General features: G+C 46.9%; 1 protein-coding gene across 1 annotated transcript in view; it reads left to right on the top strand.

Annotated features, from left to right (window-relative positions):
• Positions 1–4,123: 4,123 nt before the first annotated feature.
• RSPO2 (R-spondin 2) overlaps positions 4,124–13,332 on the top strand; it is a 106,523-nt gene continuing 97,314 nt past the window's right edge. The window contains exons 1-2 of the mRNA XM_074577678.1: positions 4,124–4,245; positions 4,622–4,898. Coding sequence (XP_074433779.1) covers positions 4,805–4,898 — 94 coding nt within the window. The 5' untranslated portion in view covers positions 4,124–4,245; positions 4,622–4,804. The remainder of the gene's footprint in view (positions 4,246–4,621; positions 4,899–13,332) is intronic.

Here is a 13,332-nt window from a genome sequence, read left to right as displayed (position 1 = left end):
ATTTTCCCAGTTCCTCACTTTGACCCAGTCCCCCCTAGAATGGCGTGCAGTGTCCATTAGTGCCCCAGTGCTGCACGATGGCACACACACACAGTGCCATGTCTAGTGAATTCCCCTCCGGTGATTTCAGTGGGACTACAGACACAAAGGTCTGCCACATCCTACAGAACCCATCCCAGTACTTTTCCTTCCTCTGCTCTGTCACCTCTCAAGCTTCCTGACTTTTCCCTCTGACTGTAAACATGCTCTGGGTTCTGCAGTTTCTGATGCTGCACCACTGGCATCATTCTTCCCAAAATCTTTAATGATTTCTTCTTAATTGTATCTCAAAATTACCCTCATTCTTCTTGATTTATTGTCCATCATAAACTGCTAGCCACGTGCTTGAATTCTTATCCTCCAGTAGCTCCGTGGTTCTTCTTGTTCTCCTCAGCCTTTGTTTCCTGTTATCTTTCCTTCAGAAGCTCACCCGAAGGGGATATTCTGGTGATCCTCATCCACTTTCCAGCTGCCTGACAGGGACTGACTAGTCCCTTCAACGTATCTCTTCTTTCTTCCTTCTACCCTCTACCTCTGGGTAGTCTTCTCTGAAAACACAAATTCAGATATCACTTCTCTAGGGGCAACTAGTCATCACCTGAGACTTACCTACAAATCTGACAACCAAACTACATCTAAAAAGAAGATTCTTTCCATGTAGCATATTTTAAAAGAGGAATTTTCCGTCCATCGTAGTGTCAAAACTATCATGCAGATTCTTATTGACAAATATCTTGCTTTTTGCAACATTGTATTCTGTGAATTTAAATCTAATTTACCCTGCTGTCTATCTAGCAGTGTGTTCTTGGCTGTTAACTTTGATTGTAACGCTCTTTTCTTTCATATTTCCACTGATCCTTCCTCATAATAGGAAGCACAAGCTGCTTGTCTTCTCTCTGAAAGCACTTCTTGCCTATCACACCTCATGGAATACTGAGAGTTTACCTGCAATTGCCATTTGATCCAGGATGCAGGTCTTCATCACTCAAATTCTGGATCTTTCATATAAGTGCTTTCATACTGTCTCCTTAACAGCCCATCATGCTTAGAAAGAGCTCTTGATAAATACTTTTTAAAAAAATGATTTAATCATATTCTTTTAAAGTTGTCATAGCTGTGTTTCCTACCAAAGTCTTGAAAACACCACTCCAGTCCAGTCTCCTGCCTGTTACAGACCAACAGCGTCTCACTCTCTGCAGATGTTCCCCATCAGCTGTCTCGGTGTAAATCACATCAGGCAGTGGCCAGGAAGTAGCCATGTCCTGCGCTTACATGGCATGATAGTATGCTAGCCCATGGCTAGTGCTGCCAGGCATTACGTGGGCTGTCCGCGGGGGTTCTAGCCTGCCTGGCTCAAACTGGGTGTTGAAATCCCAGCCAGCTCCTGAAGCCTGCAGGCTTCCTCCGCAGAGCTGGCTCCTGCCTGGGCTACTGCCTCCCCCATTGCGTACAGGAAAAACTCGGTGCTGAGGCTTATTCCTGCTCTCAAAGGCTAGGAATTTCACTTGCAGATACTCTCCTCATGTTTATTTTCCAGGTCTGGGAGACCTTCAAAGGAGCCTGGGCTGCAGAAGGGTGACAGGTTCTCCTTCCTTAAGAAATGGGGAAATGCCAGAGACCTCTTTCCCCTGAAACCCAGTACTGCACTGCACGTCGCCTTCAGTGTCAGAAGGCACCTTTCTGAAAGTCCAATTATACTTTTATATAATTCAGACACATCCAGAAATGGAGTTGTATTTGTGGGGAGGTCCTGATACCACCGTTTACAGAAAGGACTCCCGAGACTCATCTCTGGGTAACTGTTGAAGACTCAGCCCCATGACTACGGGTTTGTACACCTGAAAACAGTAAAGGAGATCAGTTCCTGGAGTCCTCACAAATGTAGTTAACACTTCTGTTTGATTTCCCCTTCCTCTCGCAGTCTGATATCTCTGCCCCTTGCACTGCAGCGTGGGAGGATCTGTAGGGCGGTGGCACGCTTTTTATTTGTGCATCAGAAAATTGTACCCATGTACGCTAAAGATGCTGCTCCTGCAAAAAGTCTCAGTCTCAGCTGTCTGTGGCACACAACCTGTCACATGAAGTTAGACTGGATATGGGAACTACACGTCTTGGAGAACTCAGGTTGCCTGTAGTCATCCTCCACTAAAATAAAATATGGCCTCTGTTGCAACAAGTTATTTCTCTCTCTCTCTCTCTCTCTCTCTCTCTCTCTCCCCTTTGGAAAGTTTCATTGTGTAAGTAGATTGGGGAAAATAAAGACCACAAAGCACATATATACATGCCTTATTTTTTGCACTCTTTCCCATAGCATCCACTCCAAATCCACTTGGAGACCACTGACGCTGGAGCTGGAATGACCTTGACTGCCCTAGTACTTAGGTCTGTGTTAATTAGTTGGTGGGTCCCAGCTCTGTAATTCCTGGATTATGACAACACTGAAAGGTATGAGGTGCCCTGCGTAGCACAGTGGGATCTCATACACCGTAACCGCATAATGACAGTTATGATAAATAAAGATTTGAGATCAGGAGATATTTTTATGTATTGTTATTTGACTTTAAAAACTCTTTGCATTTCATACTAGTGGTTAAACTAGTATAGTACTACTACTGTACTACTACTGCACAGTAGGTAAGTGTAAAGAAGGGCAGCCCAGAGGTTACAGCATTGTCCAACAACTTGGAAAACTCAGGACCAAGTTTTGACAGTTGCATACATCCCTTTGGATTTCAGGCTCATTTCGTATTCAGCCTCTTTGTGACTCATTCTGCTGTCTGCAAACTGAGGATACTGATGCTTCTCTGCTTCAGAGGAATATTATACCGATAAATACAGTCAGAAGTTCTGAGGTCTCAGGATGGTAAACACCATACAGCCAGACTTCATTTATCTGCGGTCAGATTGTCCGGGCCGTGGATGAAAAGCCAGCTTGGGTCTAACACGATTTATTAGCTCAGGCAGAGCGCCACGTGAATGCAGTTACACTCTTCCTAGAGCCAGCTCCGCTCTGGATAGAGCACATCTGCTTTTGTGAGAACCTAGCTGGCTCCATCCCGAGGCAGCTCAGGTATTTCAGCACCGCATTCCCACAAGTAGAAGTGTTGAGGGGTGGAAAGGAGCAGAAACACCCAGCACAGAGCCGGCCCGGATCCAGCTGGGTTTACGAGTCCTGGCTTTGTGCCATCGGTGCCAGACCCACGCTGCCTCCCCAGCCTTCGCACCTGCTCCGTGGCACCCCAGGTCCTATGGGGCTCATTCGGTCAGGCACAGCAGGTCCAGCACCGCGACCAAGGAGCCACAGTCCATCGGTACCTGCAGCGCTGGGGAACAGGCTGTGGGCGAGGAGCAGAGAAATGTCTCTGTGGGGTCAGTGTAGTTGATGCTATGAGGAATTAACAGACCCTCCTGCATCAGAGCTAAATTAATCTCGAACCTCTTGGGCGCTCCCTTGTTTCATCCTCTCTTATTCATGCTATTTGGGTTCCCGCTTTACCAGCTCTACAATTCCTCTGCTAGGTGGCTAGAAACAGCTAAAAACCACTTGCTGAAGTTGTACTTTAGGATTTCAAGAGCCATCTTCCCAGCACAATGAAAGTGGGACACCAAAGAAGAGGCTCTGGAAGGTGCGAGACAAGATTTTAGGAAGCCAGAAGAAAAGGACAGGAAAATAAAGGTCTTAAAACCAGGGGTGAAAGAAAGAAAGAGAGCTAAGTACCAAACACTGCAGGAAGGAAAAAAAAAAAAACCCACCAAAAAAAAGAGGGAGAGAAGCGAGCAGGACAAGGCTCCCCGAGGCTCTGAGCAGCGCAGGGAGAGGACGCGGAGGGTTTTCGGGGAGCGGAGCAGCCCGCCGGGGAAGAGCCTCCCGGGGCGGGGGTCTCGGTGCTCGGGGCGGGCGCTGGGGCCCGGAGGGGCGGGGGCGGGGGCGCGGCGCCGGGCGGCGCTGGGGCCGGGCGGCGGGATGGCGGGTCCCGCAGCACCACCTCCGCCCCGCATCCCCGCCGAGCCCGCACGGCCCCGCCGCTGCCCCCGGCCGGCGGCCCCCGCCCCGCCTCATAAAAGGAGCGGGCGGCGGGCGAAGTTGGGGGGGGGAGCCCGGCGCGGACGCATGTGGCCGGGAGCCCCGGCCCGCTCCTGCCCGCGGGGGGCTGTCCCCCGCACCCGGCGGCGGGGCGGGATGGCGGCGGGGCCGCGCCGCGGAAGGTAGGATGGGGTCGGGGCGGAGGGGGCGGCTTGGCCCCGCCGTGGCCGCGACCTGAGCGGCGGTGGGCGGGGTGCGCCCCTGCGCCGGGATAAATAGCGCTTTCCCCCGCCTGACAGCCCGTCCCCGGGGCGCAGGGGGGTGCCGAGCGGCAGCGCTCGCCCGCGGCTGGCGGGGAAAAGTTGGGGCTCTCGGTGACTGCGCTCTGTGGTCCCGCTCCTGCCCCGACCTGGGGTTTTTGGTTTAGTTATTTTTTCCCCTTTTTTTTTTTGTTTTTGTTTTTCGGGGAGAGACGGAGAAGGGGGAGGACCGGGAAAGCCACGAGCCAAGCTTTTCCCCTCTCTCTCTCTCTCTTTCTCTCTCTCTCTCTCCCTGCAGCGCGGGGGAGATGCTGGAAGCGGCTGTGAGTTTGCAGCGCCCGAGAAGGGGAGCAAGAGGCGTGTGAGCTCCTGCCGGGTCCCTGCGGCGCGCCGCCGGCCCCTCCTCGCCCGGGGCCGCTCGCAGCCCCGCCGGCCGCCCCTCGCTGCCGCTGGAGGCGGCTGCCCAGCCCAGCGGCCCAGGATGCGGTTTCGCCTCTTCTCCTTTGCCTTGATCATCCTGAACTGTATGGATTACGGCCACTGCCAAGCCGGCCGCTGGAGACGCAGCAAGAGAGGTGAGTAGCGCCGCTCGCCCGGGACGCTCGCCCGAGGCGGCGGGCGGGAGTGCTTGCGGGGCAGGAGGCGGGCGACCGGAGCGCTGCGTGCCCGTCCCCTCCCCGCCGAGGAAGGGGAGCTCGCCGGCAGGTGAGTCGCCCACCCGGCTGCCTGGTCGCCACGTGGGGCGGCGAGCAGGACGGGGGGGCGCGGGGCCGGGCCGGCGTGGCGACCCCGCCGCGGGGCTGCTCGCCGCCCTCCTGCCGGGGAGGCCGGGCCGGGAGCGGGAGGAGCGGCGTGGACGGGAGCTCCGGTGAGAAAGGACCGGCCGGAGCGGCGCGGCCGCTCCGCCACCCGCCTTGGGGCTGGCGAGGACGGGGATGCGGAGCGGTAGGTGCCACCCCCCGAGGTCCCCAGCCCCCGCTGCGGCGGTGCCCACCTCCCCAGCGGGGCCGGGGTCTCGCAGGGCGCTGCCCGCCGCGGGAAGGGCGCTGCCGGCAGCCGCCGCCGGCCCCGGCCGCAGCCAGCGGTGGAAGTCGCCGGTTTCGTCCTCGTCCAACAGCAGCCGGAGGGTCGCCCTCAGCCCCTGCTGTTGAGGCTGGCGAGGCCGTGGGTGGGCTTTGAGGCTGCCTTCCGTGGACGGACCCTTGGAGTGACCGCGGCGTTTCCGCGGCTTCCCCCGGCCGGCCCGCGGGAGAACGGCGGCGGCGGAGCCAACCGCGCCTTTCCCAGTGCCTGAACCCGGGGGTTTCTCTGCCGCCAGCTCTTGCTCGAAACGCGCAGAGCCCTTTGAAGGGGGGAAAAAAAAGAGAGAAACGGTGCGATAGGGTCTGTTTTCCTGAGATGCTGGTGCCGGGATTGCCAGGGTTAGGAGTCGGGGCGGTGAAATGTGCCAGTACAGCACCCATGTGGACGAAAAGGTTTACTGCAGCTCTGCCCCAGCTGTCAGGGCTGTCTGTGGCGTTTCTCTCTTTCTTATTTTTTTTTCCTTTTTTTTTTTTTTTTTGCGGGGGGGGATACACCTTCAGCATAAAATGTTTTTATTATCCACCTATTCTGAATTATTTTTCTATCCTTTTTCCTATTATTTTCTCGGTCGTGTCTACCCCCCCCCCCCTTATAAAGTTAGCTGAAAATCAGGTGGCTCAGCCGCTGAGAAATTTGTATTTTTGAAAGAATTGCACTTTTAGCACAATTACTTGGAAGGGATGGGAGCTGACATCTCCAGTGTTAAGCCGGTACGAACAGTAATAAAAGCGTGAAAGGAAAATAGTTTGCGCTTTCATGCGTATGTCACCTTCAGTGTAGGTACAAATAAAATTGTAAAGCGGTTTAGTTTTGATGGTTTTTCAACAGATGGTTTCCAGAATTTAATTTTTGTGTGTGTGGCTAAACCGATAGCAGTCCTTTAAAGTGACCAGACTATCTGTGCTAACAAAGGGTATACTGTGTCTTTAATTAAATGTGGAACTACTTAGAGTGCTGGCTAGACAGCGGAGGGTGATAGTGGTATTTCTGCTTTACAACAGAGCTTAAGGATTGCATTGTGGGAGTACCGAAATGAATAGACATCTAACTCGAGTTGTGTGAATTGTCCTCCTACAAAAACTTAAGCTGGTTTTAATTGATCTCATGTTCGCTGATTGATCTTAGACCAATTGTTGTGCTTGTCGAACAGTTGGCTTTTCCAAAGGAGATTGATTTAAATTAGTTTTTAGTTTAGTTATTGGATAAATACCGTCAGTATTGACAGTTGACTTACTGGCACTGTTTTGTGCTATCACCTAAGGGTTTTGTTTTGCGCTTTGAAGAATGCAGTCTTTTTCAGTTAATAAGGCTCAAGAAGTGAGCATAGCCAGTTCTAAGCACTGAAAGCAAAATCTAAGAATGTATTCAAATTATAATAGACATTTGCCATGACACATGCAGTCTGAAGTAATGCTTTCGTACAGGACCCAAAATTCCAATAATTTCACAATTTTTCCATATCCCATCTGCAAATAATCAGGCATTCACTGTGGGGTACTGGCAGTTAAAATTTCTCTGGCATTCTGTTTTGTCTGTTACATGATCTCAGATGCTCCATAATATCATTTTCTTAATGAAATAAAAGTTTTGGCATGGATTAAGTCTCCTGTGCGGTAGAAATCAATTGCATTCAGTCTGGAATTATGGGCAAATATCATGTGTAGCTGATTTTTTTCTTTTAAAGCAGCTAAATGTACAGTAAACTTTAAGTCTATATGCCTGTATTGGCATCTGCGTGGATTTGCAGCTGATGGAGAATACTCTAGTAAACAAGAGTTTAGTAAATTTGTGGGGGATGGTTCCTGTTCAAGGAGTGTCATAAAGGCGAAGATGCATACTCCCCTCCTGGATGTTCGCACTCCGTATTAGATGTACGTACAGAAAGGGGTAATATCTGTGGCAATGAGTGAATAGTTAGCAACAGTGGTGATGGCAAAATATCCTCAGGTGGAGATAGGAGGAGTGCCCGGGGAAGGAAATTTCCCCAAGTGTTTCTCAGATCTCAGTATAGCTCCGTGGGTGGTGTTTATAGGAGTATATGTATATGTGGAGGAACACAGTAGCTGGAATCAAAATTATGTCAATTAAATCTCTATCATCTTAATGTAAGATGGCAATCGCGATGACAAGCCAGTTATTAATATAGGAAGCTGTTACATGGATTTTCAACTAGAAGAAAAACCTGTTCAGATATGGGGGAGTGTAATTTAGCTAACGAGACACTTACCTGAGACAGAGATAATCTTGGAACCCGTCTCAGTTGGATTGTGTGGTCAGACTTTGGGGAAGATTGATGATTTGAGCACTAGGGAAAAGGAACCAGTGTTAGAAATATTCGATTGAAGTAAATACCACATCTGCTTTTACAGAGACTTCACTAACTGCAAAAGAGTAATTTACTATCTGAAAAAAAAACCCAAACCCAAACCCAAAAAAGCCCCAACCAAACCACAAAGAATATCTTTTAATTGTCCAACATTATCCAAGTAATTTACCTATTCTATCTTCCTCTCTTTGAACTGGAAACATGTTTTACATTTGGAGGACATTTAACTTTTTGTCTATGGGTTAGGTCTTAAAATCTTATAAGGAAGCTGTACTTTGAGATATGTGTTTTCCTCAGGTGTTACGTTAAATGCTTGTAACAGAATTGGTAGAAGAACCAAGACATGTTAACGCTTTTGGGAGTAATTTCCTTGGTACTTGTGATCAGTAGTAAAGCTTTGGAGGGTAGCTTCTGTTCCTCAGCCCCTTACTACTTAGGATAGTTAGGAATTAAACATTCTTTGTATACACATCATTACTACAGCAGTAAGACTATCCTAATAGTATAAACGATTGAAAAGTCAAAACTTTTAAACTTTCAGCAACTTACCCTCTGTCTGGTAAGTCTGAGGAAGTTTCTTAAACTGAAATGTCAGCAGAAGTCAAAACTTCGGTGTGAATGGCTGAATACTGAAGCAGCTAACGATGCAGTGTTACCGAGGGTGACCAATGCTCCATTGCACTGGGAAGATTTGCAGAAGAGATGCTCAAAATGCCAAGAGCGCGATTCACCGTGAAAACAGACACCCAAGTTTAGATGCTGGTTCAGTTTCCCGAAGTAGGTTTCTAATGCTGCTTGTGATATTTAAAAGGTTATTCCTTCGGGCCTGGCATGTACACGACCTTCTTGAGCAACCAGAGGCCAGGCAGGATGCTCTGGAGCGAGTCAGATGCATCTGACACCCTTTAGGTATCTCAAGGCCCATTATGGCGGAAACTGAAATGGGGGAGCAGTGCTGGGTGTTGCTGTAGGTATGCTTTCCCTTGCCTGTATCCATCCCTTTAGCTTCCATTACAGGTCTTTTGGGGTGAGGATACTGGGTTAGATGGGTGCACCTGGTCAGACCTTGAAGTCTATGCTTATATGCTTTTGTATTAAAACCTGCGGGAAGACTTACATTGTGATGAAGAACTTACATTTTTCTGCTTGATAAATATGACTTAATTTTTTGTTTTTCCTATTTTGGGGAAGCGGGGGATATATATTTTCCAGGGCTTGGCTGAAATCTGTTACTAGTGCAACTCAAAATGCATGAAAAATACCAAAAGTGAGTTTGTATACTAATACAGGGAAGCTAAGATGGTAACGGAAGAATGCAGTTTCTCACTTAAACATGTCATTTAAAATATACAGGCCAGCATAATTACTGTGATAAAGTACGTTAGCATGGTGTTGTTTACATAATCTGCTTTTAATGAAAAATATGACATTACTTAAAAGCTAGAAAGTGGAAGAGGTGTTGACTACCAAAATTCAAGGCATAAAGAAATAAACAATGGTCTTTCTGTAAGCTGTTTCTTTGTTGGTTTTTTTTTCCTTTCTCTTGCTATTTCTGCCAAGAGCCTGACTATCCCATGGAGGGCTGCATTTCATTTCTGATTATCTAGTTATTTTTTAATACCCCAAAACCTTAGCTAACCATAGTTGAGAGGGGACTGTCTAGTCAAACCTGCAGACCATCAGGGCTGCAAACTTTTCCCAGTACGCTACACAACACTCAGAAGCTTATAGCTGACCATAACGTCCTTTTCCAAAAGTGTGTCCTTGATTATAAACTCCAAGCGTGGGATTCATGTGGCTACATGTAATTACCTGCAACATGAATGTCTATATTTTCTTTTATAATTGATGTAGTGCTAGTTGGTACAGTCCATGGAGCTGTCGGTACAATTTAACTCATCCTACAACAGGTGCCTGCCTTTGATCAGATAAAGTGTACCCCAAATTCAATAAGTATAAAATAAGATGACTTGATTACCACAATCTGTAATTGAGGTGTAGTTCAGATGTACACGTCTTCATTGTTAGCCCCTGAAGTAAGCTGAAATCAGCCCCACATGAGAAGGGATCCACCACATCCAATCTTCTCAGCTATATTAAAATTTCATGTTGGTGCGGCTCTTAACTTTAACAGATACGGTCCCTGAAAGTTTTATTTTCTCTTGTATTAGAGATTTACTTAGTTTCAGGTATTTTTTTAATGCTAAATTAAATTCCTCAGGCATGCCCTCTCTTTTCACCTCAGAGTTTTGTTCAGGCACAGTTGGAGAACCTTCTGTATTTGTCTAGGCTCCAAGTATTTGCTAATCCTTTCTTAGTGAAAAGCATGACTTCATACATGTTGGCTCTTGATAATGCACAAATGTAACAGCTTGATCCTTTCATCATGGCCTGCTTTAGACACCAAAATTAGGTGCTGCCATGGTTTGTATACTCATTGTCTTTGTACTTGTTTAGCAGATGCAGTGCTTCGGAAAGTGTCAGTTGAGTGCTGCAAAGTCACTTTGTGCATGCAGAGTAAATCTGTCACTTTTTGGGACAGTAGTGTTGGGCTTAAAGCCTGTTCCCAAGTAAGTTTTGGTGTAGAGTATTGAACAGACTTGTGATATGACTCTCTGATACTTGGCTTCTGACAAATCCATCTTAGGAAGTAAAAAGTGTCAAATGGATCTTGCTTCTGAGTACCATCAGGCAGATGCAGAGTTTGGGTCGTACAGCTATTTCTCCTGTCTACACGATGGCTTTGTCCAGCCAGCTCCATACATAAAGGCCGTTTATTGACCAGGGTCTACTGTTACCCTTGTTGAACTTTGCAAATCCGTGTGCAGTAAGGTAATGTGTAAGCCTGACTTGAAACCTAGCTGCATCACTTCATTCTCTCTACATCTGGCTGTTCCAGATCTCACAGGGTTTACCATGAGGTGAACCGTCCTGTCCATTTTTATAGAATCATAGAATGGTTTATGTTGGAAGGGGCCTTAAAGATCATCTAGTTCCACCCCCCTGCCGTGGGCAGGGACACCTCCCACTAGACCAGGCTGCTCAAAGCCCCATCCAGCCTGGCCTTGAACACTTCCAGGGATGGGGCATCCACAGCTTCCCTGGGCAACCTGTTCCAGTGCCTCACCACCTTCACAGTAAAGAATTTCTTCCTAGAATCTAATCTAAATCTCCCCTCTTTCAGTTTGAAACCGTTACCTCTCATCCTATTGCTCCACTCCCTGACAAAGAGTCCCTCCCCATCTTTCCTGTAGGCCCCCTTCAGGTACTGGAAGGCTGCTATAAGGTCTCCCCGGAGCCGTCTCTTCTCCAGGCTGAACAACCCCAACTCTCTCAGCCTGTCTTCGCAGGAGAGGTGCTCCAGCCCTTTGATCATCTGTGAGCCCTCCTCTGGACCTGTTCCAACAGGTCCATGTCCTTCTTATGTTGGTGTCCCCAGAGCTGGACGCAGTACTCCAAGTGGGGTCTCACCAGAGCGGAGTAGAGGAGCAGAATCACCTCCCTGGAACTGCTGGCCATGCTGCTTTTGATGCAGCCCAGGATGTGGTTGGCTTTCTGGGCTGTGAGCGAACATTGCTGGCTCATACTGAGCTTCTCATCAACCAACACCCCAAAGTCCTTCTCCTCAGGGCTGCTCTCAGTCCATTCTTTGCCCACCCCTAATTAGCAAATACTTTTTCAAAACTCTGAGGAGAAATGAAGTCAAAAGGGATCAGGGTGGTGGTCTCCCCAGTGTATGGCCCAAAAAGGCAGATGATGGTGCAACATAGTGTCAAACATGGGAGAGGTCAGAGTGAAAGAATGAGTCTGACAGACACTCTAATTAATGTCACTTTTCAATGCAGTTTCTGCAGTGGAGAGGGAAGGCAGGAAGGAGGAATTACAAGAAATTGGTGTTTGTACATAATCCTATTTCAAAATACTTAATTGATGTGAAAGTCGATGTTCTGAGCATGGAATGGAGATGAAAACTGTAACTCATCTAAAATGATGGAGTATCACAATAGTTTCTTATGTAGGTCTTCCCTGAGACTACAGGGATTTGAGACCATAATTGTGTGCTTTACTTTGGGATTGTTCCATTTTAGCACCTTGATTTTGAAGCTATGCACATCCCTGACCTTTATCTATCAAACTGTGGTCCACGGAGCAGGCGTGAGCATTTTCTGGACATGTACAGGTCACACTGTCTCATCCTTGTGTTTGTACCTAAATACTCTTGAATGCAACACTCCAGTGAACATATATAGCTTTGCTTTAATCTTGCTCTATTTGGGTGCAATTGCTTGTAGCTTAAATGCGAAGTTGTCGCTTCAGATTTCTTTTTACTTGGTAGCACGTGAAAGATTGGTGACTAAGTTTCCTGACCTTTCCTCTTGTTTATGGACTTGAATGTACAAAGCCAAAGGAAAAAAAAGCAAAAGGACAGAAAAAAAAGAGTAAAATTGTTGCACGGGGCAGAAAGAGATGATTGGTTTTTTTAAGGGAAAGCAGAGAAGCAACTAGCGTTTTAGGCACCTTGATTATGTGATCAAGGGGAGGTTTTTAAGGTCCCATCTATTAAGATCCAGTGAGCAGTGTGTCCTGGCAAAAAATATTCCTTCTCTTTGTTTCACTGTAATAGGAGAAATATCTTTTGATAGCAGGCACTTTGCAAGTCGTAGCATCCAGTAATTAATCAGTTATGTATTTCTTTTTAAACACCAATTTCAGTAGAGCCAGGTACTTGATGTATCTGTAAGGCTTTGTCCTTTTATGAGGGAATGGAATTTATGCTATCTGCTCTCATTCCTTTTTTTTTTTTCGTTGTTTTTATGGCATGTTTGTATGACTGTAACAAGGAAAGTGTAAGTAATTACAGGTAATATTTAGAAGAGGCATGCAGTTCCGTAATTATGTTTCAAAATAAACACTTTTAATTGAATTATGAATGTTATTTGAAGAGGGTAATAGCAAATCTCATGTAGGATTAACATAGATCCAAAACATTATGAAAATCTTTCTAGTACGATTTTCTGTTTTTAAAAAACAATTTTTGCTCTCTAGGATTTAAAAAATGTAAATCTAAAAATAATCCAGAGCATATGGTTTAGGGATTATGAGTCTCAAATTTACCTCACAGAAAGTTTTGTCTATTTTTTTGGAGAATTGTCAAGGTTTTCTCCATCTTGATGAAAACCAGACCCAAACATAGATGTAGTGAGATGGAGGGAGGGACTTAAAAGATAAATAGTGTTTGTGATGTTGGCTTTTAGGTACTGCCTAAATCGGTGCTTTTTTTTTTTTTTCAGTCACTGGGCAGTTGCATGAACACTAACTGGATCATGTGCAGCAATGAAGACCATGTCTGTGCCTTCTTATATATTGGGAGAAACTTGCACTGCTTTGCACTGCAAAGGGACAACAGTATTTGTGTTAGAGAATTGCAGCGGTGTGACAAAATATAAACTTCCTGATCCTGACACGTTATTTTCTTTTTTGAATTGAAATGCTGGCTGAAATATGTTACACACAAATACATACTCTGCACTAATGTATGGTCTTTTCAGCCGTATGGTTGCCACCTTTGAAATACCAAAAAACCCCCAAACTAGCCACAT

This window comes from Larus michahellis, chromosome 2, assembly GCF_964199755.1.
Source record: "Larus michahellis chromosome 2, bLarMic1.1, whole genome shotgun sequence".
NCBI lineage: Eukaryota > Metazoa > Chordata > Aves > Charadriiformes > Laridae > Larus > Larus michahellis.
The sequence above is the reverse complement of the archived record's forward strand: the minus strand, read 5'-3'. Positions and strand labels throughout refer to the sequence as shown.